This window comes from Ochotona princeps, chromosome 26, assembly GCF_030435755.1.
Source record: "Ochotona princeps isolate mOchPri1 chromosome 26, mOchPri1.hap1, whole genome shotgun sequence".
Classification (NCBI taxonomy): domain Eukaryota; kingdom Metazoa; phylum Chordata; class Mammalia; order Lagomorpha; family Ochotonidae; genus Ochotona; species Ochotona princeps.
In genome coordinates, this window is record NC_080857.1 from 2,948,535 (window position 1) to 2,975,624 (window position 27,090).

Genomic DNA, 27,090 nt, shown 5'->3' on the forward strand with positions numbered 1-27,090 from the left:
GGCACCTGGGTCCTGGTGCAGGCGGCACCAGCTCTGCCTGGGCCCCTGGCCCCTGTCCTGGCTCAGTGAGCTGCATGGCTGCCTGCAGGCTGCTGCTCTGGGATCCCAGGTCCTTTTTCTGACCCCCGCCGTGCCCGACTGCCAGCTGCTGCTCAACCCCTGCCCTCCCACCCACCCTGTGCCTGCGGCTCGTCCCTCGCCGTAGTTTACACGACGGGCCAGGAGCACAGTGGGAGATCCCGTGCAGCCTGAGCCAGCTGTGTGGAGCTCTCTGGAAGGCAGCACTGGGCCACGGCTGAGTCCTCCAGGTAGCTGTGGCCTCCCACCAGGGCCTGACCACACCCTGGGGTGCTGTGGACAGAACTGGGGGGGGAGTGGTCTCAGGTGGTGGGAGTTCTGACCTCTTTGGAAAGGAAGGAACTTGTCTTGGTTCTGGCTTTAACTTGCTGTACAACCTTCTGCCAGTCACTCAGCCTCTTTGGGCCCCTGATAAGAAACTGAGGTCTCCCCTGCTGGTGGGGCTGGGTGGCACGGGCCCAAGCTCAGTCCTGTTGCCTCGCTGTGGGTGGCATTCCCTGCCCTCTGAGCCACCAGTCTCCTGAGACCACTGTGAAGGGAGAGCAGTGGCTGTCCTGTGTACAGGAGGTGGTCATACGGCACAGCAGAGTGCCCTGACCCCTGGCAATGCTGTGTCAACAGAGCGCTTGTGACGCCCAGGGGGCTGTGTCCGACCAGCAGGTCCCATCTGGGCCTGCCTGGGGCCTGGGGACCAGGGCACAGGGATGGTTCCCATGGTGTGTGCCTACGGCACCCTTGGGTCCTAACTCAGGGGAAAGGCAGAGGCCCAGGGAGTGCCAAGTGGGTGCTGCACTGGGGAATGAGCTGTGTGCGGCACCAGGGAGCTCGCTCCTGGCCGCTGGGTGGACACCTGCTGGCCAGAGCTCAGGGCATTTGCTGCCCGGGTGAGCGTCCAGGCTGGGAGGGTCTTGGGAGACCAAAGAGCTGCACAGAAGTCCCGCAGTGGGTGGAAGGGGAGCCCATGGTGTGTGTGTGTGTGTCAGGCAGCTCGGACACCACTGAGTAAGCAATAAGGAAGGGCCCTGCGAAGGGCCAGGGGGTAGTGGCCTGGAAGTGACCAGCAAAGCCCTGCCAGTCTGACGCTGCATGGAGTCTAGACTGGAGCAGCACTTCCTGTGAGCCCTCCCATCCTTCCTGGCACTCCGGCTGGCAGGCAGACACCCGTGGGATGCACCCTGTGTGGAGTCACAGAGCCAGCAGCACGGGAGGGGCAGGTGGGGCCTCACGCGTGCACCTGGCTGCAGCTCCAGGGGCCCTAGCCTCTCCCTGGCTGCGCAGCATGGGGCCCACCCACCCTCTGGTGCCTCGGCTCCCACTGTGAGGGACGCCCCCGGCCCCACCGCGCAGGGCCTCACCAGCCTGAAGTCAGCCTGCTGAGCCGTGTTTAGGGCACGTATTCCTGTCCCACACACCAGTGTTTAAAGAGAAAAAAGTGACCTTTCATTTTTTTTTCTTGAGACTTGAGTGAGCAAACTGCATACTACTGATTTTCCTAAGAACAAACTGATGGCTGCGGAGTGGGGCAGGTGGCTGCTTGCTGGGCCAGTGGCAGTGCTGGCTCTGGCCATGCCCCGAGACCCAGGGCCACCCACCTGTCTGCCATGGACACTAGCCCCTTTCTACCTTCTGTTGAACCACTACGATTTGGGGAGAGAAACAAATAGAGCTTTTTGATAGTGCGGTAAACAATGATCTGAACTATTTTAGTAATGGAGTACTGGGCCTGGTTGTGATAGTGTCTACTTTGATGAGCTAGAGAAATAAAGGCCTCCTGGCTCGCCTCGCGGCTGGCTGCGTGCTGCTTTCTGCTGGGGAGGGGCCGAGTCCTGCCCGAGGGTGCACACACGCACCAGGCAGGAAACCCACAGCTTCTCAAGCAAGCCCTGGGCTCATGCTTCCAGGTGCGACGCCGGGTTGTGGGCTGGAGACTGTCCATCCTACCCCAGGGGCCAGGGTTGCTTCCACAAAGGCCTGTCAGCTGGGCCGGCTGGGGAAAGCAGGAGCCCCACCTTCCACTGCCAACAAAGCACTAGTTTCAGAACAGATTTTATTTGGATAACTAAAGGAGTTTGTAACTGAGATGGAATTCACAGTTTGTTAATGTTCACACTCAAAGAATCTGCGATTGGATGTAAACACATTACTCTCCAAGTACATGGTGCCCCTTTCTTGAGGAAAAAAATGCCACCCCCCCCAAGGCAAAACCCCAACGGCCACACAGGCAGGATGCCTACATCTATAAACAGGAGAGTGTGCTGACCGCAGATGGAACTGGACTGAGAACCGAGTTTCCAGAAAACAGGCACTGAGTTCTAGAAGGAAATGCACTCCATCCGGAACCTATTTATTGAGCCAATGTGGCTGGTGAACATTGTCACTCGTAGAGCGCAGCCGGTGCAGGCAAGACTTGGGCGCCACGCGAGGACAGGCGCTGTCCTGGCCGTGCTCCAGCCGCAGTCCCTTCTCAAGGGGACCACCCCTATTCCATCAGGGCCTGTCCTTCCTTTACTCAATTGCCTAGCATCCCACAAGGGACCCTGCTGCTACCCACTAGACTAATCTTCAAGTTGATTAGAAAAAACTGAGGTTAAAAAAAGAGAAAGAAAAAGGCATCAGGTTATCTCAACCAGGCTGCTCGTCCTAGCCCCCCGACGGGTGGCATACCTGGAGGGGGAATGGGTGGGGGCACAGGTGGCTGCCCGCCAGGGGGGACAGCGGGTGGGGGGTAGCTAGCTGGTGGCAGGCCCAAGCCTGGAGGAGGGTGAGGTGGGACTGCGTGAGCTGGGGGCAGGCGTGGGGGTGGGGGTGGGAAGTTAGGGTTGTACGTGGGGGGAGGTGGTGGGTAGCTAGGAGTTGGGGGCGGAATGGCGGGTGGGGGGAAGGAGGCTGGGGGAGGAGGCACAGGAGGCGGGGGCGGGTTGGGGGGGTAGACATGTGGGTGGTAGGGCAGGTGGGCAGGTGGGCCATAGGCAGGGGGCAGGGCGCCGTAGGAGGGGCCCTCGGTCTTCATCATGGACTGCAGGCTCTGGTAGCCTTCCCCAGACATGTAGGAGCTGGTGGTGGACATCCCGGTCATGTAGCTGGAGGGGGGCGGGGGTGGTGGCCGGTGGGGCAGTGGTGGTGGCTGGTGCACAGAGGCTGGGTGGGTTGGAGGAGGAAGCTGGACTTTGGGGAGGTCGCTGGTATCCACGGGGCCTGATGTCTCAGCGTCGCCTAAGGCAGTGGCAAGAGGTGGCTTCCGGTCTGTGGAAGAGAAATGGGTCAAGGCCTGGCTAGGGGCCGTGCACCTGTCCGCCTTGATGGGCCCTGGGCAGGAGTTCCCAGCAGCTCTCAGGCCCAAGCAGCAACGGGTGGCTGGACTCCCAGGACAGTGTTCAGAGGGGTTGGGAAGACCGCACTGCTGTGGGCCAGTGTCCCATGGACTGCTGTCTCCACTTGTCACACTGGCCCTGTACCCTAGGTACAACCCTAGGTCCCCCTCAGGCCTCCACACTAGCCACAGGCAGCCTCAGCCCCACCCCTGCTCCAGCCCCACTGCAGACAAGTCAACATTTCCAGTGCACTCATTCATGCCATTTCTCAGAGAAGTGAGTTTAACTGTCCCTGCAGTGTCAAGGGCCCGCATGCACACGCATGGCACGCCCCCACGTGGAGGTCACTGGTGCCCAGGGCCCTCGAGGTGACCGGGCATGGGCTCCCTCCACTGCAGTCTGTTCCCACACGCTCTGGACTGTGATCCCCCAGGCAGTGCCAGAGGGCCACTCCAGGGAGCCAGACCCTCCGTGTCTGTCAAGTGAGAGGAAGGCTCAACAGGCGCGCCACCTCTGCTTAGAGGGACGCCAAGGGATGGCAAGACTGGCGTGGACACAGCAGCTCTCCTCCCCTGGCTGCTCTCGACAGCGCCAGGGAAAGAGCTCCAAGCCTGCAACAGAGACGGGTGCCCCTGTGCTCCAAGGCAGGGTGTGCCCAACTCGAAGGACTCCTGGGCCAGCTGCACTGGTACTTACAAGCTCACCAAAAAGCATGGTGACGTGCCCCCTCCTTGTCCCTCCAGCTTTCCCACGTTCGGGACGCCGATGGCAACGCTCTGCTCTGGCCACACTGCCCCTAGCCTTCCCCGCCGAGCTGACCGCTGAGCACCACAGGTGCCTGCCTTCCTCACCCTCTAACACCCCGTCTCCGGCCACCCCATCCCCTGCTTCACAGACCTGCGGCTCCTGTGTGCCGAGTTCAACCTGCTCACCTCATCTGTCCTGCATCATCAGAGGCAGACACCAGCTGTGCTCCAGGGGCCTCCAAACACAGCCCCTGGCCCCCCTCTGCAGGCCCTGGGACTGGGGAGCCGACCTAAGGCGGCCTCCCCAGGCTGCTCTCCTGGGTGTCTCTGCCGGCCTTAGCTGCCCTTGCTCCCTGAGTGCCACAAGCATCTTGAAAGCAGGGCCTGGTTGGCGCTGTGATCTGGCCCAGAGCGGAGAACAAGGCCTCTGCAGCCTTCAAGTGCCCTGACTGCTGGGACTGCTTGACAAGCCAAGAAAATCTCAGCTGGGACACACGCCAGCCACGGGCACTCATCCCCAGGGGCCACAGCCATGCGCAACAGCCAGGGGCACACGCCAGTCACAGGCACTCATCCCCAGGGGCCACATCCACGCGCAACAGCCAAGGGCACAGTCTGCAGTTTCACAGCAGGCTCAGGCACCCCCTCTAGGAGGACCCATCTCTCCCACCTGCTTGAGGCTGGCCTGCACCAAGGCGGAGTTGGGTGGAAGCTGGCTCCTGCCTGTCAGTGCCCCTGCGGGCCTGCTGGGAATGCCCAAAGTTGGCCACCCAGTGTGACCCTGCTTGGACTAGGAGAAAACACTCCTCAGCTGACTGTTCTCCCTGCCGGCCTGGCGCTTATAAGCACACGTACCTGGAGGCGGGTGGGCTGGAGGCAATGGCGGGTGAGCGGTCTCCATTTTGGGGATTTTAGGTGGTGGTGGTTCTAAAACAAAGAAAAGGCGAATTAAGACTCGACTCCTACTTCTTCATGTGGATAAACACGTGCAGTCTGAGCTTTCCCTGGGAACCAAGAGGAGTGGAGCACAGCTCCGCGCGAGCCTGGGAGGCCTCGAAGGCCCGGCCACACTGGGGGCTGTGGTGGAGCCCCAGTTCCCTGGCTTTAGCTCTGACTCCTCACTGGCACAGAGCACATGGGAAAGGCCCTGAGCCCTCGGGTGCTCCTGCAGAACCCTCCACCTTGCCATGCGCAGTGGGATGGGAAGCTTTCCAGCACACAGCATGCCTAAGTTGCACCTTGCCTGGGGTGGCAGAGGTCTGCACAGTGCCTAGCGCTGCTAGCGGGGCGGGCCGTCACCAGGATCCACAAGGACAAGGCTGGGTTGCCCAGACTGTCCATTTCAGAAGGTGGCAGGCATGCAGACCCCATGAGAAGAGCCCGTGTGCTGTGGTCCTTCTGGAGCTCACCAGCCCTGGGCCGAGCGGCACTCCGACGGGAGGCTCCTCTGTCACCATGGACCACTTTACTTTGGCGTCCTTTGTCTCAAAGACAAGCAGACTCCAAGGCCCAGGCATCTCTACTCTGGACCGAGACCAATTCCTTCTAAGTGGCATGTCTGCTGCTGGAATCTACCCTGCCTCTGAAATCAGGGCCCTCACTGCCCAGCCCCATCCCTACTGCCCTTCAGCCAGTGCGCCCTCCACATGCCACCTTCTCACCCAGTCCTGTCCCCATGGCACCTGCCTCGGCTCCCGTCACAGCCACACAAGTTGAAGCTGCAAACGCTAGCACTGCTCAGGCAGCAACATACAAGTGTAGAGTATATTACACGAAAAAGTGTAACCGACTGAAACTAATGTTATTGGTGCACTCATTACCTAACCTGGTGAATCAAAAACTTGCACGTGCCAGCAAGATGAAGCTGTTTCAAGGAGATACTGTACATTCTCTTTCCTCACAAAGACTTGCAAACCTTCGGCTGGACTTGGGCCGAAGGCATCATGGCATGGTGAGCCGTCCTCTACGACCATGAACTCTTACTGCACAGCATAGCCAGACCTCGCAGCCCTCCTATTCTGGTCCCGGGACCTGCCTGCAAGCTCGCCCCCATTCCCGTGCAGGCTGGGATGTGTCTGGCTGCGCTCCCACGATGGCTACGTGTAGAACTATACACCCAGCGGGAGGGATCCAGCCTGTTTCGGAGTCGGGCCTTTGGGAGCTGACCAGGACCAGCATCCGCTATGGCGTCAGGGTGGAGGACAGAGATGCACTCCGCCCCTTGGCTGCAGCAGTCTGTTCTTGTGTCTCACACTCAGGTCAACTTGCAGCTGAAAACAAGCCCCTGCCCCAACCGTTCCCCAGACAGGGTGGGAACCCTCCTCAGCTATCCTAACCTGAAGCTCTCACTGCAGCTTAACGGACAAGAGCTGAGCAACAAGAAAGTGGAAGCGAACAGCATGCCTTCAGAGCTCTACAGTCAGGGCAGACTGACAGGTTTCTGTTCTGGAAGTTTTCAGATTTTGCTCATTCTTCTTGTTTATTTCTAATAACCACTGCTTGTACAAAGGTTAAAAACAACACAAAACTCCCAAATACCCAAAACACGCCGACGGCAGTGCCAGCAGGCCTGTCCCCCGGCCCAGCTGGGATGGGCACAGGCCACCCGCTGTATGGCACTGCTGTCGTGTGCAGCATGGGCCCTCGGACAGCCCACTCCTTTGTCTACTATGACAGCTGAACTCACGCCTAAACTCCCAGCTCTCCTGAGCTGGAACTACACTTCTGTGGTGACACGCCTCCTGCATGCCTAAATGTACTTTTATATGAATTACTAGACATTTCTACTGCCAGTCATGGTCTCTGTGTTGGTACTCTTCATCAAAGCGATCTCTAAAAATCTATGGTGACGCGCTAAGCACACAAGACTGGGCACTCTCCCTGGCAGACAGGCCAAACGTGGGATCCTCAATGACATGAGAACACAGCTCAGACTGGGCAGTTACCTGCTGCTTTGCTCTCTTCTTTGGGAGAAACCACCTGTCACAGAAAGAGAGACACTGTTAATGCAGATCCGGGCATTCGGCGGACAAGACAGGAACGCTGCTGCTGGCCTGGACCTAACAGGCCATCTTCCTGCTTGCTTCCACGGAGCCGTCCACGACACTTCAGGCTTCCTCCCGCAGTCACCACACACAGCACAGCGGCCTCTTTCTCATACGCTGACACTGGGGCTGTGTGAGGGCAGAGCCTTCCTCTGCCAGCTGGCTGCTCCGTGAGGGACGGGGCTATGCTCCTTCTAGAAGCTTACCAGTGCCCTGTGCCACTGGACACTAACGAGGGGCACTGACTGAAGAGACAGCAGCTGGGATCACACAGGGTCAAACGCACGACAGGTCTCCAAGCCTGTCAGAGGCCAGAGACGGCAGACCAGCGCTCCTGGTCCACCCACAGAGGCCGCCTGTCCTGCGAGCACAGCAGGTTCGGGCTTCCCACTGTCATGAAGTCAGCAACAGGAAACTGTTGAGGGGAGACGCAAAGAGCGGTTTGGATTTCAGGATTCACAGTGGCTACCTGGAAGCTCACTCACCACGGCTCGCTTCACCTGTCGCGGAGGACTAGGCTGTGGAGACGGCTTCTTGGGCTGCTGTGCCTGCTGCGGAGGTGGCTGCGGCTGCTGCTGTGGCGGCGGTGGCGGTGGTGCTGATGGCTGGGCCTCCTTCTGTGGGGGCTGCGGGGGTTCGGAGCCCTGGGACGGTTGCGACTGTTGTACTTGCGGCACTTGCGGTGCGGGTTGAAGAGCTGGGGGCTGCTGTAGCTGATGCGGGGTGTGATGAGGCATCTGCTGTTTCCCTTGGGAGTAAAGGTCCAGGATCTGGTGGCAGATGTCTAAGTGACAGACAGCAATGACACTTACCACAGATTCATATTACAAAGAAAATTTCACAGAGGAAAAAAATCAGCTACCATTCTCTCACAAGGACCAGACAGTAAGGCAGGCCCCACACAGGACAGATAAACTGCTGTCTACGACATTCTGGACATTTCTAGCTCGCCAGAATTATATGCTGTGACATAGTGAGATATCAGAAATTTTCATTTCAAGAACCCCTGAAAACACTGCTTTCACATGCTTCTAGAGACTCGGCCGCGGAGCTGCGCTTGAGGGAGGACACCTCCACACACCTTCCAGAACGTCCACAGGGACGTCCTGAACAAACTGCTCCCACCACCTCCGGTACATGGGCTTCGAAGTCCACTCCTGGATTTCAAATTTGCACAGACGTCCTGCGAGGTACATGACTGCGACTGCTATGATCTCCGGCTCCCACTGCAGTGACAGGGTGGTGCAGAGGCTGCAGAACAAGAAGCACATTAACCGAGCTGCACGAGCTCAACGAATGCTCCAAATCACCAAGACGTGGCGACTCCATCACCTGCTACCTTGTTTATTCTTCACCCACATAACTCACGTATTCTAGAGAAGTCTTCTGCCTTCTAAAGGTACCAAGGTTATTTTAAACACAGGCACTAGGCTATTTCTTAAAAAATACAACACTTCCAACAAATTAAAAATCTATGTCATACAATACAAATGACAATGCTTTACATCTGTTGAAACAATAGCCACTGAACTGTTTCTTCAAGTCAATTCTTAGGGGTGGTCAAACATGTGCAAACCTAATACAAAGGCAACTTCTCTGCCTTCGGGGTGCAGCAAACCCAACCTAACAACACCGCCAGGCCTCCTGCGCCCATGCTCCCTCCAACCCCATCTACATCCTGGGGCCTTAGCAAGCACACACCAAGCTCCTGAACAACTAGTGTTTTGTTTTCTTTTCTTTCTTTTTCTCTCTCTCTCACCACCGTGTCACTGAGGCTGGAAGGAGAAACCCTCCTGGAAAAGTGACCCACCACTGTTGCCAGCCTGGCCACCAGCTGGTTCCTCCTACAGGGGCAGGTCAGCTTCCTCTGATATAAATGAGGAATTCAGGATTAACGAACCCTAAAAACCTCTGCTTATTTCAACTGAATCAACACTGAATATGAGTACCTGTCATTCACAAATGTCCATGCCATCTGAACCAACTTCTGAATTTTGTTTTTATCACCTACAAATGAGAAAAAAATAAAGGGTAATTGGTCTTGGAGGGAAGAATTCACAAGAAGCAATAGATTTTAAAAACTATGGTGTGGAGCCAGCCATGAACACAGTGGGTCACACTGCTGCATGTGATGCCGGCAGCCCGTACTAGTTGCCAGTTCCAAGGTTGGCGACTCTTCTTTTTTACAGATGTTATTTTTATTGGAAAGGCAGAGTTACAGAGAGGAGAGACAGAAAGATCTTCCCTTCACTGGTTTACTCCGCAAGTGGCTGCAATAGCCGGAGCTAAGCTGATCTGAAGCCAGGAGCTTCTTCCGGGTCTCCCACACAGGTGCAGGGTCTCAAAGCCTTGGACCATTGTCAGCTGCTTTCCCAGGTCACAATCAGGGAGCTGGATGGGAAGTGGAGCAGCTGGGACATGAACCGGAGCCCATGTGGGATCCTCCTGCGTGCAAACTGAGGATTTACCCACTGAGCTGTTGTGCCGGGCCCACTACCCTGCTCCTGACCCGGCTTCCTGAGATTCAGCTGGGAAGGCAGCAGGTGGCCTACTGCCGGGCACCCAGGATGGAAGACCAGGATGGCATGTCTGACTGCCGGCTTTAGTCTGGCCCACACCTAGTTGTTGGGGCCATTAGGGGAGTGAATCAGCAGATACAAGATTTTCCTCTCTCTTTGTCACTCTGCTTTTCAACTCAAAAAACAGACATCTCACCTAAAACAATCATAAAGCAAAAATACAACAAACCAAAAGCTCTGGTGAGTTTAGTACATTTCAGTCTGTAGCAGAGAGCGCTGGCCTGGGAGAAATCAGTGCATGACGTGGGTCTAGACCCTGCTCTGCTCACACATGGCCAATGCAGACACGTCGCTCGGGGAGACTGGCTCCAAGGCTGACTCAGTAATCTATTTAAAACATCCTAACTCATGTTCCTGCCTCATATCACTTGGCAACTGGATGACAGGAAACATCATTCAATGATAATTCTGAGTAGTTTGGGCAAGTTACATCCCGTGACTTTATACACTGAACTCCTTCTTCTTCGGAGATGCAAAATTGCAAACACTTGATTTCAGAATGAAAAGTGCTTTTAACAACATCTCCCTTACCTTTGAGCTGTTTTGCATACTTGAGTAGGAACTGGTACGGATGCTCCACCTGCAGGTCGAACTTGATGGTTTGTAGTAAGATTCTCTCCAGAACCATCACTTCTTCCTGAAAGTGAGTAATCAGCGCTGGGACAGGAATCACACTCCCAGATTCCAAGTTACATGAAAAATGCCAGCGTGCCCACTCTCCCTGCCAGTTCTACTTTAGCAAGCTTTCTCATCTTTTTCTTTCCTCTCCTTCTCAGACTGTTAAAATGCAGAGGGAAAATGATAAATTCTAAAAACAACTCAAAATAGGAAGAGTAACTAGAGGGTTAACTTAGTAACATTTTGAAGAGGCATTAATTTTGTTTCCAGTAATTTTTTACTTTGTATTTTTTACTTTGTGAGTCACCCTTCACAAAACATACTGCCACTTTATATAGATAATGTTCTTCCAAAATTCCCATAAACAATTTCAATTCCTCAGGAATTTCATTGAAAACCTTCAACAATGAAGAGACTTCAACAAGGAAGGCAGCAGGTGAGAGTGTGAGTGTGAATGGGAACACACCACCACTGCACCTAAGTCACTCTGAGCTGTGCTGTGTGCGGTCCCATGGGCACGGGAGCACACACTTGACTGAATGGTTTATTCCATCACTTCCCCTCTCCTCAGAAAGTTTTCTTTCTTTCTTTTTTTAAAGATTAATTTTATTTTATTGCAAAGGCAGATATACAGAGAGAGGGAGATACAGAGAAAAAGATCTTCCGTCCACTGTTTCACTGTCCAACTGGTTGCCTATGGTTGGAGCTGAGCCGAGCTGATCTGAAGCCAGGAGCTTCTTCTGGGTCTCCCATGTGGGTACAGGGTAGCAGGGCTTTCGGGTCATCCTCTACTGCTTTCCCAGGCCACAAGCAGGGAGAGATGGGAAGTGGAGCAGCCGGGATACAAATTGGTGCCCATATGGGATCCTAGGCATGGAAGGTGAGGATTTATCCACTAGACTATCATGTCAGGCCCCAGAAAGTTTTCTGTTTTTGTAGGATTCTTGTTCTATCACAGTTTGAACTTTGGTATCATTTTACTAAATATTATTCCAAAGAAATAACTATTTTGCTATTGATTGGGAACTTGCTAAATTCACAGAACAATCAAGTAAAATGAAGACATTTAACTACATTTCATCTTCCTATTAAAAATTTATTAGTATCTTGTCAATCCTTTAATTTCAAAGAAACCTGCCAGTTTTCACAAGGGTCGTCTCTGGATATTTTATTGCTGCTTTTGTAAATGCAGTGTTCTCTCTGATCACACTAACTAGCTCATGTTCCATAACAGGGATCTCTTGAGATCAGCTGCAAGGCTGTCCCACCTAGCACTGAAAGACAGTCTGCAGGGGAGAACCACGGGGAGCTTGCCTGCCATTGGACAACCATGGGGGAGAAGCATGGGGAGCTTGCCCGCCATTGGACAACCATGGGGGAGAAGCATGGGGAGCTTGCCCGCCATTGGACAACCATGGGGGAGAAGCATGGGGAGCTTGCCTGCCATTGGACAACCATGGGGGAGAAGCATGGGGGAGAAGCATGGGGAGCTTGCCTGCCATTGGAGAATGGGCCTGCAGGAGCCCAGGGGCAAGCAGATGCACAGCTAGCAGGCTGTCACTCTCAAGCATGGTGCAGACTAGAGACCAAGGTTTCCTAACCTAGTTTCCTTACTGCTTTAAGAAATCTTTGAAATTTCTACATGGTCTTCCAAAACAAAGGGGAGGTGCTCGCAGGTCCCCTGCAGACTCAGGCAGGCCTCAAAGAAGCGTCTTGGGCAGACTGCCTCACAGCTGGGCAAGATGATCCTTAAAAGCGCTGGTCATAGCTCATACTCTGATATGCATGCGACACTCCATCCAGCACAGATCAGGCACAGTCCTACTCTCATGGTGCTCACAGCTGAGTCATTGAAGTAATTATTATTATTATTTTTTAAAGATTTATTCATTTTATTACAGCCAGATATACACAGAGGAGGAGAGACAGAGAGGAAGATCTTCCATCCGATGATTCACTCCCCAAGTGAGCCGCAACGGGCCGATACACGCTGATCCGAAGCCGGGAACCTGGAACCTCTTCCGGGTCTCCCACGCGGGTGCAGTGTCCCAATGCATTGGGCCGTCCTCAACTGCTTTCCCAGACCACAAGCAGGGAGCTGGATGGGAAGTGGAGCTGCCAGGATTAGAACCGGCACCCATATGGGATCCCGGGGCTTTCAAGGTGAGGACTTTAGCCGCTAGGCCATGCTGCCGGGCCCGAAGTAATTATTTCTTAAACATCAAATGGTAACTTGATCAAATGGAGTCTTGTGTCAGGCATGGTGGTGCAGCTGGCATTAACATTCATACCGAGTCCATGTTAGTGGCCTGGCTCTCCACTTCTGACCTCTCTCATGTGGCCTGGGAAAGCAGAGGACAGCCCAAGGCCTTGGGCCCCTGGACCCATGTGGGAGACAAGAAGCTCCCAGCTCTTGGCTCCTGGCTTCAGATCTGCTCAGCTTTGGTTGTTATTGCCTTTTGGAGAGTGAATCAGCAGATGGAAGATCTCTATCTCTCCTTCTCTTTCTGTAAAACCTACCTTTCAAATAAAAATGAACAAGTCTTTTTTTTTGTTTTACTTCCTAAATATATTTTTTAAATTAATTTTTAATCATCTTACTTAGTTGATTAACAAGTCTTAAAAAAAAAGAGCAAGCTACTGCAGTGCTATGAAGGATGAACAGTAGGTGCTACACAGGCACAGAATTGGGAAAATGCCACGGTCCCTCACAGTGGCACTTTTACAATGCAACAAAAATTTGTGTACAACTATTTAGCAATATTTGCTCACACTGGCATCAGTCTGGCAAGGGGACAGAATGGCTACTTTGACCACCAGCAGTTCCAGGCATCATGTTTTACCCACGCTGGTGGCACAGAAGTCAGCCTGAAGCAGGACCCCTTGCTGCGGATGCTGAGAGGGGTGGCACTGGGGGCAAGGGGGCAAGGGAGGATGTGCATGCCGGCCCACCAGTGCCACTGACACCCTGCTGGCACAGCTGGAGTGCCAAGAGCAGGCCGCGCTACACTCGCTCCTCTTAAAAAGCCAGGCACCTGTGCTTTGATGTTCCTACCTTTGGATCATCTCCAAACTGACCAAACTGGACATCATTTAATAAACTCCGTGCTGTTTTGATGATATCTTTACATTTTTTTGGCGTTTCTTCTACTTTTCCAGCCAAAAATAGACAACACGCTCCGGTCACCTGGAGGGAGATAAAAGCCCTTGCTGTTTGTTGCCGAAGACCATGCAGTTTTGGCCACAGGATCAAGCAGCCCTCCTGTTCTACCATGTGCTTTCTCCTTCACCCATGTGCTGGTCCACAGGGGACAGACTGCACACACACCCTCCTCATCTCACAAATCTGACTTCATAAATTTAACATATAACTTTCTGCAGAAAATGCCAAAAAGGGGCAGTCACAGAAATGAGCTTTCCTTTAAATTCGAGACCTACCTCTCTGAAACAAGAAGCTGTATGTGGGAAAAGGAGCCGCCCAAGGAAGTGCACATCTGCAAACCCTCCCGTGTCCACCTCCCACCTTTCTTGCCTCTTTGCTACACTTGTGTCCCCCCAAATGCTTTGGCGAGTCGGGCCTTTGCGGGGTCAGCCCCTCAATGGTAGGCATGAGTCTCCCGAAAGGCCCAGCTGAGAGCTAGCTCCCCACAGGACAGGGCAGGTGCCTTCTGAGACCAGGCAGCAACACCCTGACAGGCTGGCTCCTGGCTTCCCCTGCCGGTTGGGGCTGGTTTCCGTTGGCCGGCTGCCTGAGCCCACCTCTACATGGCGCCCAAGGCTGAACTTCCTCCTGGGACCGCCTCTCAGCACTCTCCCTGGTCTCCCAGTTCAAGGAGTGACTGGGCAGTGACTGGTGGCAGGGTACACACAATGTGTGCTTCCCCTTGCTTTCTTTGCTGGATCGCAATTGCAATCCCAAATTTATTTTGGGAAAATTAACAAGGAAGTAAATTTTCACACAAAATACAATATGTTGTCTAGATCAGAACACAATTAATTGGAAAAAACACCCAAGTTTGAGCATATTTTTGTTTATATACTTATATAGAATACATCATACCAAAAGCAATACTTCTGGAAAATATAATACAAATGGCACAATCAGCCCACCAAACGCTGTGGAATCAATAACATGTGGTAGGGTTAACAGTAAAATGTAAACACTTACATATCTTGGGAATTGCTTGAAGGAATGAAACATATAGAAGCGATGAAAATAAATTATTCCAGTTGCCAGGGTGTCATAGTGTCTGTTCTTCTGGTTAAGGATTTTAGCTGTAACTCGTACAGTTTTTCTTTAGTTAAATGCAGAAAACAATAAAGAGAAGCAACAACACAAGGATGGGTAAAGCAAGCATGACCAAGAGCAAAGCAGGCGGACGCAATGTCAGCAGCAAAGTCTTCGCTGGAATAAGCCCTCAGAAGCACTACCACTGTGATCTGTAGATGCCATCTGAGAGGCAGGCAGAGAGAGAGCGAGCGAGGGGATATCTTCCATTTGCACCTACTCCCATACACTCACATCAGCTGGAGCAGGACAGGCTACAGCGAACAGACAAGGTGTCTCATGTGGGTGGCAGCGGCCTTCTTCGGCCATTTCCATCAATTTCCCAGGGACATTAACAGAGGTGGACTGGAACCGAAGCAGCTAGGACTTGGTACTCAAACTCACTCTCACTTGGGGTACCAATGTAGAAAGCTATGACGCAATGCTGGCCTCCAACTGTGATTTTTAAAAGTTACTTCTTTGTTTCTATTTGAAAGGCTGGGGCAGGAGGGAGGGTCCAGGAGAGAAAGTGAGGGGGTATGAGGTCAGGAAAGCGGATGAGGAAGGGAGGGAGAAAGAGGGAGGGAGTGACAAGAAGGGAAAGGGAGAGAGAGATTGTTAGTTTTCTTCCACCTGCTTGTTCCCCAAATGCTGCCAATAGCCAGTCTGGGCCAGGCTGAAGGTGGGAGTCAGGGAACCAAGCACTTGAGCCACAACCTGCTGCCACCCAGGCCGTGTGGTGGCACAAAGCTGGAACTGGGAAGGGCAAAGACTTGAACCCCAGTGTGCTGACATTCAACATGTCCTAAGCTGCTTCTTAAAGGCCATGGACAATGCCCGGGCCAATGTGATCTTAAAGGGGCTGTTTTTCTCCTGGGTGGTTACCTGCACATTCTACATATTAAAGGACAAACCCATGAAGAGACAGGGAAATCAGAAAACACACTGGAAATAAGTCATCTAAGGAGTGGCCTGGTAGGGAAACCTGCGCGTGTACTACTTATTCTCGGTGGGCGGGGGAGCCATCTGCAGAGATGGCAGGGAGATCAGGATACAGTCCCAGACGCGTGCCCACGTCAAAGATGAACCGGGCCCCTTCTCGGCGGTACCGGGCCTCGGTGGCTGGATCGAGTCCTTCGAGTTGGGAGGGTGTATGAGCCAAGTCTTTCTTATCCCAGTACCAACATGGTTTTGTGTGGTCCAGGTTTGCTGAAGTTACTGAAGGGCTTGAATTTTCTTTATTCTCCTTCATTTATCGACGTATACTTGCTCTTTCCAAGAGGCTCTCTGAAGACGTTCAACTCCTAAGAGAAAAGGCAGCAAGGCTGGGAGGGGTGCCACACTAAGCTGCTTCTGTGATCACGGACTGTACCTGATGGGGGGTCGAACCTGCCACAGCAACAACAGCACCCGTTAGCACGCAGCTCAGGCTAACCTCCAAAGCCAAGCTCAGCCACACCGTGAGTCCTGCTAGCGAGAGTATTTCCACTGCAGTGGCCACGGATGGCCATAAAGTTATTTCTTCTGGTCTTATGGCAAACACAAGCAGCACCTGGACAGTCAGTAAATCTATAGCAAGTAAATTCTTCGTAAAGATTTGTTTTTATTTGAAAGGCAGAGTTACAGAGATAGAAGGAGTGACAGAGAGCTTCCATTCACTGGTTCACTCCCCAAATGCCCTCCACAGCAAGGGCAGGGAATGTCTGGAAGCCAGGAGTCAGGAAGTTCTTTGGGGGGTCTCCCATGGGGGTGCAGGGTCCCAAGGCTTTGGGCCATCTCTGCTGCTTTCCCAGGCCACAGGCAGGGAGCTGGGTGGGAAGTGGGGCAGTCGGAATCCACTTTTAAGACTTCTGCTCCAAAATGATACAGCACCCCATCACATTCTCCCTCTTTTAACTTGGTTTTACTTGGGCACTTGGCAAAACCTTCAAAATGGGGGACAGATTGCTGAAGTGAGACACACGAATGAGATATGGGTTTAACTACTGGGGGAAGGGGCAGACCCCTGCGCGGAACTCCCTAGCACCGCCCTCGCTCTCATCTTTTTCCTGTTTCTCATTCAGGCAAGAAAATGCCAGTCTCACCCAGAGACTGCTGGCACAGGTAAGGAGGACAGCGAAGGGTTCTGCAAGAGGCCACAGAGCTCCTTTCTTGCTTTTTTTTTTTTAAAGATTTATTTCTATGTGAAAAGCAGATTTACAGAGAGAAGAGACAGAGAGAGATATCTTCTATCTGTTGGTTCATTCTTCAAATGACTGCAACCACTGAGGCTTGGCCAGTTCCAAGGCTGGAGCCTGGAATCCTTCCAGTCGCCCATATAGGTGTAACATTACAAGTGGAGCAGCAAGGACTCAAACTGGCGGCCATATGGGGTGGCAGCAGAGCAGGCAAAGGCTTCACAAGCTATATACCATGGCTCTAGCCTGCTTTTCAAACAAAACAAACAACAACAAAAGGCCATTGACCTGTATACACCAAATGAATGGCTTATCTACATAATTCTTAGGCGTCATAGAAACATCTGTACTACACACACAAAGCTTTCACATCAGTGGGGTAGGGAAGGAATGAACAGGCTGTATAGATCAGCAGGCAAGTCAGACTGCGAACAACAGAGGGTAGGTTTTGTTCCTCATTAGAGGCCAAATGTGCCAGTCGGAGGGGGAAAGGGCCAGGGATGATAAAAAAGTACAGTAAGATAGTTAACCTTGAAATGAAGCTCCTGAGGCTGCTGTTACAAACGAAAACCTGCGACGTGTGCATCCCATAAGGGCTCCAGCTCGTGTCCTAGCTACTCCACTCCCTGGAGTGCCAGGCTTCAGCCTGCTCAGCCCTGGCCATCTGGGGCTGGATGAGCCTATGGAAGAGGTCTCTTTTCCTCTTTCTCTGTAACTCTATTTCCAAGCAAACAAACACACACAAAAAGGGGGGGGGGGGAGTTCTTTCTCTGAGAAGTGAAAGTTGGACACAGATATAGATATAACTTAACACATTCAAGTCCCTGGTGTCCCAGCCCAACTCTACTGATAAGCAAGGAGTGGTGAACAATCCATGACAATGAACAAACCAAACAGAACAGAAACATTCCTCTAAATCATTCATGTTCCTGGAAAAATCCTTGCTTCATTTTCATAATCCTACTCCTTGTTCTTTTTCAATAATTTTTTCACTAGACTGTGAAGCTACAAATCTTCTCATAAGAAGATTGTGGTTACTGTGCAAACTTACTAAGATTTCTGAGCTTCACAAACCGACAATCTCCCTGTAAGGGCGCATCCTGACACGGGGTGTCAGCATCACGACGACCACCCTTTCCAGAATGGAAGAGCCAAGGCACTTAACACTGTGCAGGGAGAAGCAATAGCGGGACACTAATCATAATCAATTCTTCTGCCTCTCTTATCACCAAACTCCTAACCTTCATTGGGCTGCTCTCAAGAACTAGATACTTGGGCCCGGCGGCGTGGCCTAGCGGCTAAAGTCCTCGCCTTAAACGCCCCGGGATCCCATATGGGCGCCGGTTCTAATCCTGGCAGCTCCACTTCCCATCCAGCTCTCTGCTTGTGGCCTGGGAGAGCAGTCGAGGACGGCCCAAAGCTTTGGGACCCTGCACCCGCGTGGGAGACCTGGAACAGGTTCCTGGTTCCCGGCTTCGGATCAGCGTGTATCGGCCCGTTGCGGCTCACTTGGGGAGTGAATCATCGGATGGAAGATCTTCCTCTCTGTCTCTCCTCCTCTGTGTATATCTGGCTTTCCAATGATAATAAAATCTTTAAAAAAAAAAAAAAAAAAAGAACTAGATACTAGTTACAAAGCAGCCTACCTCACTGCTGAGAGCAGTAACAGCCACTCTCAAGAACTGGATGTTAGTTACAAAGGGGCCCCCACATCACTGCTGAGTAGCAGGCGCAGGACTCACCTCATCATTGCACTGATCTGCTGATCTTTGCCTGTCCGCTTCCTTCCCTACATCTGCTATACAGATGGCACCAAGTCACTGATGAGTGAAATCCACCTTTAAAAACCCTCTGACTCCTTTTAAGGTCTCCTTAGCTAATGGCTGCTCTGCTAACACAAGTGTTTTTACATTCCTTTCTATTCTCCATGGGGGGCGGAGGGAAGCATTTTCTCAGAAGGGGCTTCAAGCCTTCTCTAAACACTGGCAATCAAAATGGGGAAAACAATCCTGTTAGTAAGACCTCTGCAGCTGACGGAGCGGAGAACACTGCATGTCCGCTGGATTGTGCCTGAAGCACCCTGCGTGATCCACACAGCCAACCAAGGTAGGTGCAGCCTGTCTGCAGATCCAGGCACCGCTTTCCCGCAATAGAAACCAGCTCACCTCCGCAAAGCAGCCTGAGAACCGAGAAGCATTTGTTGTCAGGTCAGTTCTTCCACATGGGAAACACTCATGACTTCTGTGGAGATGTGAGGGTCCCCCCCACCTTGTAAATCTGGTGTTCTTTCAGGAAGACATTAACCCATGCACATGCTATGGGTTGGGTACTAGGAATGGATACCTCGCCCAAATGCATTTATCAAGTCCACTGTGACAGAAGCCTCTGTGGGCTCACTTCTGTCCAGCAATCTCTCCTCCACATCTAGCTGAGTCCAACAGAGGAAAGTGCCTCACATCACATGACTGTTTCCTGAGGTGCCACGGGTTTGAGGGGCCAGCTCTCCTTTCCAACATATTTACAACTCCCGTCCACTTAATCAGAATCTTAAAAGTCAATAAATTCCAGCACCAAGAGGCACCACTGAGAAAACTCAAGCTGTCCCAGACATTTGTGTTATTATTGTTAATATTTTTCGGTAAATCATCACTCTAGTTAGCATTCCTTCCAGCCTGTGAACAATGTGTTTACATTTTTTTCCGTGCTCCCTAACTTCAACTGCGCTCAAACAGGAGTTAGGAGTCAGCCCCATATGATGGCTTTATAATCTCTGTAACTACCTAGAACTTCTTTGTCCTCACCCAGCTTTCATCTTTCTCTCATTCAGCATACGCCCTGGTTCCAATCTCTCAAACCACCAAGCTAGCTCATTCCATAGTCCAAAACCGGGAACAATTATTCTTTTTTCTTTATGACATTTAACGTCAAAGAAAGAGTACTTAAAACTTAACAACCTTATTAATGATGCAAATGATTCTTCATCGCTTATGGTAGAAAACGCAACACGTAGGAAATATGACTTAATGCAAGAATCAACTAACATGCTTTAACAGTGCTTCGTTGCAATCAAAATGATAGAAAACGGGGAGGGGGACTCTAAAAATCAGACACTAAAGGTAAACACTGAAAAAAATGAAATAACCCTGGCTTATGATATTTACAGGCAAAAACACGATACCGACACCAGCACTCCCATCGTCCACCCACTCTTACGAGGACAGTTTGCCAAATGCCACCCTAAAGTGAGCGTTCTAAGTCGTTCCTAACCTCAGGGAATTTAGGGGAAGCTCCGTTTAACTGGCAATTCAAGTACAGGAAGCGTTACTGGAGCACGGAACAGTCCACAGAGAAAAGCGCTGGACCTACGGCCCATTTCTCAGGAACGGACCAAAGAACAACTTCCGTAACCACAAGCCGACCCACCTTCCCCAGACGAAGGTGTTCGGACGCGCCTGTGCCATTCCCTCGGCATCCCCGCCTGCCCGACCGGCCCGGGGTGCGGGCTGCGAGCCACCTGCCCAGCGCGGACGTGGCGTCTGCGCCTGCGCGGCCGGCCCCGGTTCCCACCTGCCAGGAAGCCCGCGCCGGCCCCTCACCCGGCGCCCACGGACGCCAGCGTGCACGGCACGAGGGACTCCACCAGCAAGTGGGGGCAGGCGCCCCGGGCCCGCGGGAGCCGCCAGGGGCAGCGGCGGTCGGTGGGTACCTTACCTCTCGCCTCAGGCAGGCCTCTTAGCTACGTCTCTCCTTGCCGCTGGCGGCCATCTTGAATGCGCAATGCCGTGGGCCGTACGTCATCGCGCTGCGTCTTGTGACGATAGGTGAGCGACGGGAGGTGCCTGTCAGCCAATCAGAAGAAATTAGGACTCGGAGCAGGAAGGAGCCGCGGTGCGCCCTCCTCCTCCACGCCTGAGGTGAGTGGCAGCTGCGTGCAGGGGGAGGGGCCAGCCAAAGCGCCCAGGCCGCTGGCCACGCCCCTCGCGGCGAAAGGGAATTCGGGAGCAACCGAACGTGCTAACGGAACGCGGACGGGAAGGCGGGGTCCGGGGTGCCAGTTGTCCAATCAGAGCTGTGGCGTGGGTCAAGTCCAGCCAATGGCGGCCGCGGGGCTGGTGGCGGCTGATCCGGCCGCTCTGGCCCTCGGGAGCCACCAGCCCCATGGCCCTGGAGGACCCCGGGCGGAGCTGTGGGCCGGGAGGCGGGGCGGTGCCGCGCCCAGGCGTGCGAGACGCGGGCCAATGAGCGGCAGCGGCGCCGGCCCGGGGGCGGGCCCGGGGGCGGGGCCCGGGGGCGGGCGGAGCCGGGTTGGGCCGCGGTGGCGGGGCCGTCTCAGGCCGCCGTCCCGCCCCTCTCGTCCGGCCGCCGCCGCCGCCGCCGCCCGGGGGGTTGGTTGAGGCGGACGGTGCGGGCCCAGCCTCGGTGTGGTATCCCCGCTGCACGGAAGGGGAAAGGCGGCAGGTGAGTGCTGACGGTGGTGTCTCCTCGTGTGCGGGCGGGGGAGTCCGCTGGCGTCCTCCGCCCCCGAGCGCTGCGAGGCGGTCTGGCTTCCCGTCCGGTGCCCCTTGCCCAGCTCCGGCCCGCGCGGGCCCCGGGCTCGGTGGGCCCGAGGACGCCGGGGTCGCGAGCGGGGCCGGAGGGCGCCTCTGGGCTTCTGACCAGAGCTCCGCGGGCCGGGCGCGCCCCGGTTCCCCGAGCTCGGCGGCAGGTGCAGCGGCGCCCCGACCCCCGGGCTGTGCGGGCGGCGGCGCGCTCTGGTTTCCTGCCGGCCCAGGCCGGGCTGGGTGGTTCGGTGTCTCCCGGCCCAACGCTCGGGGCCCCGGGAAGCCTCCGGGCCCCTTGGCCGTGTGGACAGGGGGACCGTCTGGAAAATAGGTCACCGTTTCCCACGCGCCCCGACCCCCGACTCCGGGGGCAGATACCGCCCCCCGCCCGGGGCCCGAGAAGGCCGTCCCGGTTCTCAGCTCTTGCTCCCAGCGGCGGAACGGAGCGGCCGAGGGCGCGGGCCTCGCCCCGCCGCAGCCCCTTGGCCGCAGCCGTGGTCAGGCGCGGCCCCTGCCTCGTCCCCAGCGAGGGGGTGACTTCCGAAGTGTGCTGGCGCGTGGCTTATGCCTCTAGGCACCGCCGTGGGTGAGCTTGGCCCTGGGCACCCACGGGTGGACTCGTTCGCTCGAACTCGAGGCGGCCGCTGGGCAGTGGATTTTATCTGGTGCCCCAGAGCTCTCTCCTCCGCCTTCAGAATTGACCCTAGCGGTATTTGAAAACGGAACTTTGGTGGAGATATTTTTCGTTTGTTTGTTTTGTTTTGTTTTAAAGTGAATGGCCTATAGCAACATTGAAGCAGCTTTGCTGTGCGCCGTTGACGTGTGTGCGCCAAGGATTGCTGGGCCCTGCCACGCTGTGTTTATGCGGGCTGCCATGCGTGGAGTCCTCCGTCACCAAATTAGTCCCAGGGGCGGCTGGTAATTGATGTTTTGGTGACATTCCAGCGATTTGCTGAGGAGTTTTTCTCGCCTAAGAGAGCTGTTTGCAAGGCCACGTTCTCCAGCAGCTTCTCCAGCAGCGACGGAATGACCCTTTTGGCACCCCGGACTGCTCGGGTTTTGAGCCTTTCTCGGCTCCGTCCTCCCTCTCGTAGTCCTGGAGTTGATGCCTGCCAGGGAAGTGAGTTTCTGTTCTCCACGCCTCGGCAAGAACACCGCGGGACCGTCAGAAGCCCTGCTGTTGCAATTCCCTTCCATGTCGTGCACATTTGGGTCACACTTGAAAGGGTGATTAAACATTTGCTTTAGAAGCCAGCGGAGAGGGACCTCGTAGCTAGTTTTCCATGCGCAAGGTCAGCCACCGCAAGACCCCTTTTGTTTTGGGAGCTCTTGATAAATGGTTGCCAGCACCTCTTAAAATGCACCCTCTCACTTCCAGACAAGTGTGAGGAGGTTAGAGCAGAGGGTTTGCGGGTAGTGAGTGCCAGTCCTGTTGCCGCCAGGGTTGTGCCTTTGGGCTAGGTGTCTTGGGGAGATGGAGGCTTTGCAAGCTTCTTAAATGTTTACATTGTTTCTATTTTTTGGTCACTAATCTGAAGTAGCTTTTAGGGATGTAACCAGCAGTGGGTACTGTATCTTTTCTGGTTGAATTTGATCAGTGCCTTTCTCCGGGAGGTTTGTCTTCTGGAGCGCTCTGTGTCCCCGCCTGCCTTTACGTAGGGTGCTTCTGTTGGTGGGGTGGGGGGTGTTCTCTCTCCCAATGCTTTGGTTCTCCCTGCTGTGCCTTAGTTTTCTCAGTTTGCTCCTGTTTAGGCGTTTGTTTCTTTTGTGTTCTGACCAGTGAAGCATGGTGTTATTCACTGTTGCATCCTTTCTCTCTTGTTACAGTGATAGAAATGTTTTCTATTGGATCTCAGTTCATTCTGGGTGATATTTCATCAGGAATAGTAACTGAGGATTCCCGTTGAACTGGAGAGTTGCATTTACACATGTACTTGGCCAAATGGATTTCTGTGCATTGTAGTTCCTATTTTGTTCATAAATTTGGTGTTAATGATTTTTATATGCAGGCATAATTTACATCACCTTTATTCTCAAGGTAAAAGTAAATTTTCCACCAAGTGTTAATACACAAAGTTTATTACAAAGAAGTTGAGACTTCACTGTTTTTAGTCTTGAAATAGTCATATGGGGAAAAAGCTTAGTAGAATCTACAGGATGTAAACAAGTCATAAAACAAGAGGTGCAAGCAGATATTGAAGGTTGTAAACTGAAATTGGGAGAAAAATGATTCCCAGTGGTTATGTATAATTCACCTCCTGGGCCAGGCATTGAGGCACAGTTAAACCTCCAGTTGTGATGCTGGTATTGCAGTGTCAGAATGATGGTTGGTGTCCCGGCTGGTTCCCTGCCCACCGAGCTTCCAGTTGTTGACTCAAACGTGGGGAGACCTGGATGGAGTTAGGGGCTCCTGGCTTTTGGTTAACTTTGACAAACTTTGGTTGTGGTTGCCCTTTGACAAACTTTGGTAGTGGTTGCCCTTTGAGGAGTGAACCAGCAGATGGAAGATCCGTCTTTGTGTTACTCTGCCTTTCTATACATACACACACACATATACACACACATAGTGTGTGTATATATACATATATGCACCGTCTCAACTGACTTTCTTATTTCAGATACTTTCTGTTAGTTTTGCAAATCACGCAGGTTTTAATCCAGCAGGGAAGAGGGCAGGGGGATAGGAATGGAGGCAGAGAATGAGTTTCCTGCCATAGAGACCAGAGCGGGCTGCAAAGGAAGAGGGAGAGAGAGTGCGTGTGTGCATAAGAAAAAGGGGAACACTTGTGGGATCCTCCTTTTATTGCCAGGATTTGGGTAACTTGGGGTGGTAAGGGCCATGGGCGGGCCACTGGGGCTTGATAGATTCCATGGTAGGCAGAGACCAGGGGGAGGGGCCGCAGAGATTTGGTGGGTAGGGCAGGCAGACAGGTGTGGTGCTACAAGGTTCCAGCGGATTGGTGGGTAGGGCAGGCAGGTATGGTGCTACAAGGTTCCAGCGGATTGGATTGGTGGGTAGGGCAGGCAGGTATGGTGCTACAAGGTTCCAGCGGATTGGATTGGTGGGTAGGGCAGGCAGGTATGGTGCTACAAGGTTCCAGCGGATTGGATTGGTGGGTAGGGCAGGCAGGTATGGCGCCACGAAGTTGCAGAGGATTGGTGGGAAGAGGATTACTAAGTTACAGAGGATTGGTGGAGAACAGGGCTGTGAACAGGGGAATATCTGGACTGATATTTGAATAACTCCGGACACTTTTTTTAAAAAAGATTTATTTATTTTTATTGGAAAGGCAGATACACAGAGAGGAGGAGAGACAGAGAGGAAGATCTTCCATCCACTGCTTCACTTCCCAAGTGGCCGCAAGGGCCGGAGCTGTGCCGAGCCAGGAGCTTCTTCTGGGTCTCCCACGGCAGCTTTGGACCGACCTCGGCAGCTTCCCAGGGCACAGGCGGGAGCTGCATGGGAAGTGGAGCAGCCGAGACACAAACTGGCTGCCAATACGGGATCCCGTCGTGTTCAAGGCGAGGACTTTACCCACTGGGCAACTGCTCCAGGCCCACTCTTCACCCTTCCTAAGTAGAAGTAAACCAGTTATTACCCACTGGGCAGCTGCTCCAGGCCCACTCTTCACCCTTCCTAAGTAGAAGTAAACCAGTTATTAAGGTAAGTCCAGTGGAAAACCAATGGCTGACAAAGAGAGGTAAGTCTAACTTAAATTCAGGTTTTGAAGGGGACCTGAATAATGCTGGCAGTTGAGCTCAAGTGAAGTTTTAACCTTTTACAGTTCCAGCCTCTGCTGTGAGGTGAGTGGAGGGACAGAGCAGAACGAGACGTTTTCAAAGTTTCTTAAAAAGAGTAAAAACTGTAGTGAGTTGAGCCACCACAGGAGATGCTGGCGTCCCAGTGCTCCACGTCCGTCTCGCCTCCTGCTGAAGAGCCTGGGAAAGCAGCTGGAGATGTCCCTGGTGCTGTGGCCCTGCCTCCATTTGGGTAGCGAACCACTGGAGGGATGATCTTTCATTAGGTAAATCCTCCCCCCCCACGTTTTTTTTTAAAGGAAAGACTAAAACTTGCCCAGAGCATGCAGAGATCAGAACTCTAAAATTTTTTAATTGACAGTAAAAATTGTACATGCATAGAACTTTGAGTAAGTGGGCAGCAGTTTTGGTTCTTGTTTCATGATTTTTAAGGAACAGACTCCATTAGCACAGCACAGTTTAAACTCTGCTTAGGACTCAGTGGCTTAAAAGCCTCGGGCTGGGAACATGGGCAGGTGCTCCAGTGTCCGGAGTTTCCTGCTAACAGTTCAAGCCGGGGTTACTGTTAAGAAAGTAAAAATCGTGGAAAATTACTCCCTGAAGTTGCTTTTTCACTGTGGCTAACAAAGTTTTTCATTTGTTGATGAGGATGACTCAGCATTGTTGAGCATGATTGTCTCCTAACTTCTTGCAGTTTTTTGGCTGCATGAGTGCGGCATGGAAGAGGCTGGTGTAGACGTGCTGGCTGGGGCAGGGGCTCCTGTGGAAGAGGCTGGTGTAGACGTGCTGGCTGGGGCAGGGGCTCCTGTGGAAGAGGCTGGTGTAGACGTGCTGGCTGGGGCAGGGGCTCCTGTGGAAGAGGCTGGTGTAGACGTGCTGGCTGGGGCAGGGGCTCCTGTGGAAGTTTTGCTCCTGTTCAGATTTAACTTGAAGCCAGCAAAAATCTCTCCTTGCGTTTTTTTTTTTTTTTTTAAAGATTCATTCATTTTATTACAGTCAGATATACAGAGAGGAGGAGAGACAGAGAGGAAGATCTTCCGTCCGATGATTCACTCCCCAAGTGGCCGCAACGGGCCGGTGCGCGCCGATCCGAAGCCGGGAACCTGGAACCTCTTCCCGGTCTCCCACGCGGGTGCAGTGTCCCAATGCATTGGGCCGTCCTCGACTGCTTTCCCAGGCCACAAGCAGGGAGCTGGATGGGAAGTGGAGCTGCCGGGATAAGAACCGGCGCCCATATGGGATCCCGGGGCGTTCAAGGCGAGGACTTTAGCTGCTAGGCCATGCCACCGGGCCCTCTCCTTGCGTTTTAAAGGGCCAGGGGAAGAAACCCTTTACATCTGCCTGTAAGGGATGTTGGCTTGGATGTCTGCTTGGCTGTTACTGTGACCCTGGGAGTTTTAGGGACCTCCAAGTGGGGTTGGTTTTGAGTTTAGCCCATGACATACCATTGAACATCAGTAAGATTGTCTCCAGCCTGGTGCTGGCGTGTGGCATCTTGCATAAATGGTGAACCTATTCAGGTCCCAGCTCCTGTCTGCGATGGGGGAGTAGTAGAGCTCTCATCTCGCTGTGGTTCCTGATCCTTAGTGAATGGCACAGGGATGTGGTGAGGGTGATGGTGTTGGGAGCTGCCCCAGTGGTACAGCAGTTTCAACAGCTGATTCACTTAATGGAGCAGCACATCTATCTTGTTGAAGACTAGTTTATGTAATGAAGGGCTTTGGTAGTTTACCATCTTATCTTAAAGGCTGTGCCACATCTCAGATTAGTTATAAAAGAAAGAAGCCTGGACCCCTGCACCTGCTGGCACACAAGGAGAGCTGGGACTGGGGGCGGACCTAGAAGGCCAGTGCCCCCGGCTTCTCCAAGCCAGACCACTGCATCCTCTGGCAGTCCTGGAGAGCAAGGGGCAGGGAGGCAGGGGATGGGCTAGGCAAGTGAGCCAGAAAACTGGGCCTAGGACCTCCCTG

At 53.3% G+C, this 27,090-nt stretch overlaps 2 protein-coding genes across 3 annotated transcripts in view; one reads left to right on the forward strand and one right to left on the reverse strand.

The window, feature by feature from the left end:
• Positions 1–2,576: 2,576 nt before the first annotated feature.
• On the reverse strand, positions 2,577–20,651 carry CCNK (cyclin K). Of its 2 annotated transcripts, none has more exons than XM_058655412.1 (11): positions 20,532–20,651; positions 15,699–15,947; positions 14,545–14,626; positions 13,432–13,563; positions 10,290–10,395; positions 9,129–9,186; positions 8,261–8,430; positions 7,665–7,963; positions 7,081–7,114; positions 4,991–5,062; positions 2,577–3,321 (listed from the first exon to the last, which is right to left on the reverse strand). In XM_058655412.1, the coding sequence occupies exons 2-11, from the start codon at positions 15,893–15,895 to the stop codon at positions 2,696–2,698; spliced, it is 1,776 nt and encodes a 591-aa protein (XP_058511395.1). In that variant the 5' UTR covers positions 15,896–15,947; positions 20,532–20,651; the 3' UTR covers positions 2,577–2,695. The 2 variants fall into 2 exon arrangements, with proteins under 2 accessions (XP_058511395.1, XP_058511394.1); XM_058655411.1 differs by lacking the exon at positions 20,532–20,651 and adding an exon at positions 20,244–20,378.
• A 453-nt stretch (positions 20,652–21,104) lies between these two features.
• Positions 21,105–27,090, forward strand: part of SETD3 (SET domain containing 3, actin N3(tau)-histidine methyltransferase) — a 56,158-nt gene continuing 50,172 nt past the window's right edge. The window contains exon 1 of the mRNA XM_004584534.3: positions 21,105–21,278. The gene's annotated coding sequence lies outside the window, so the exon portion shown is untranslated. The remainder of the gene's footprint in view (positions 21,279–27,090) is intronic.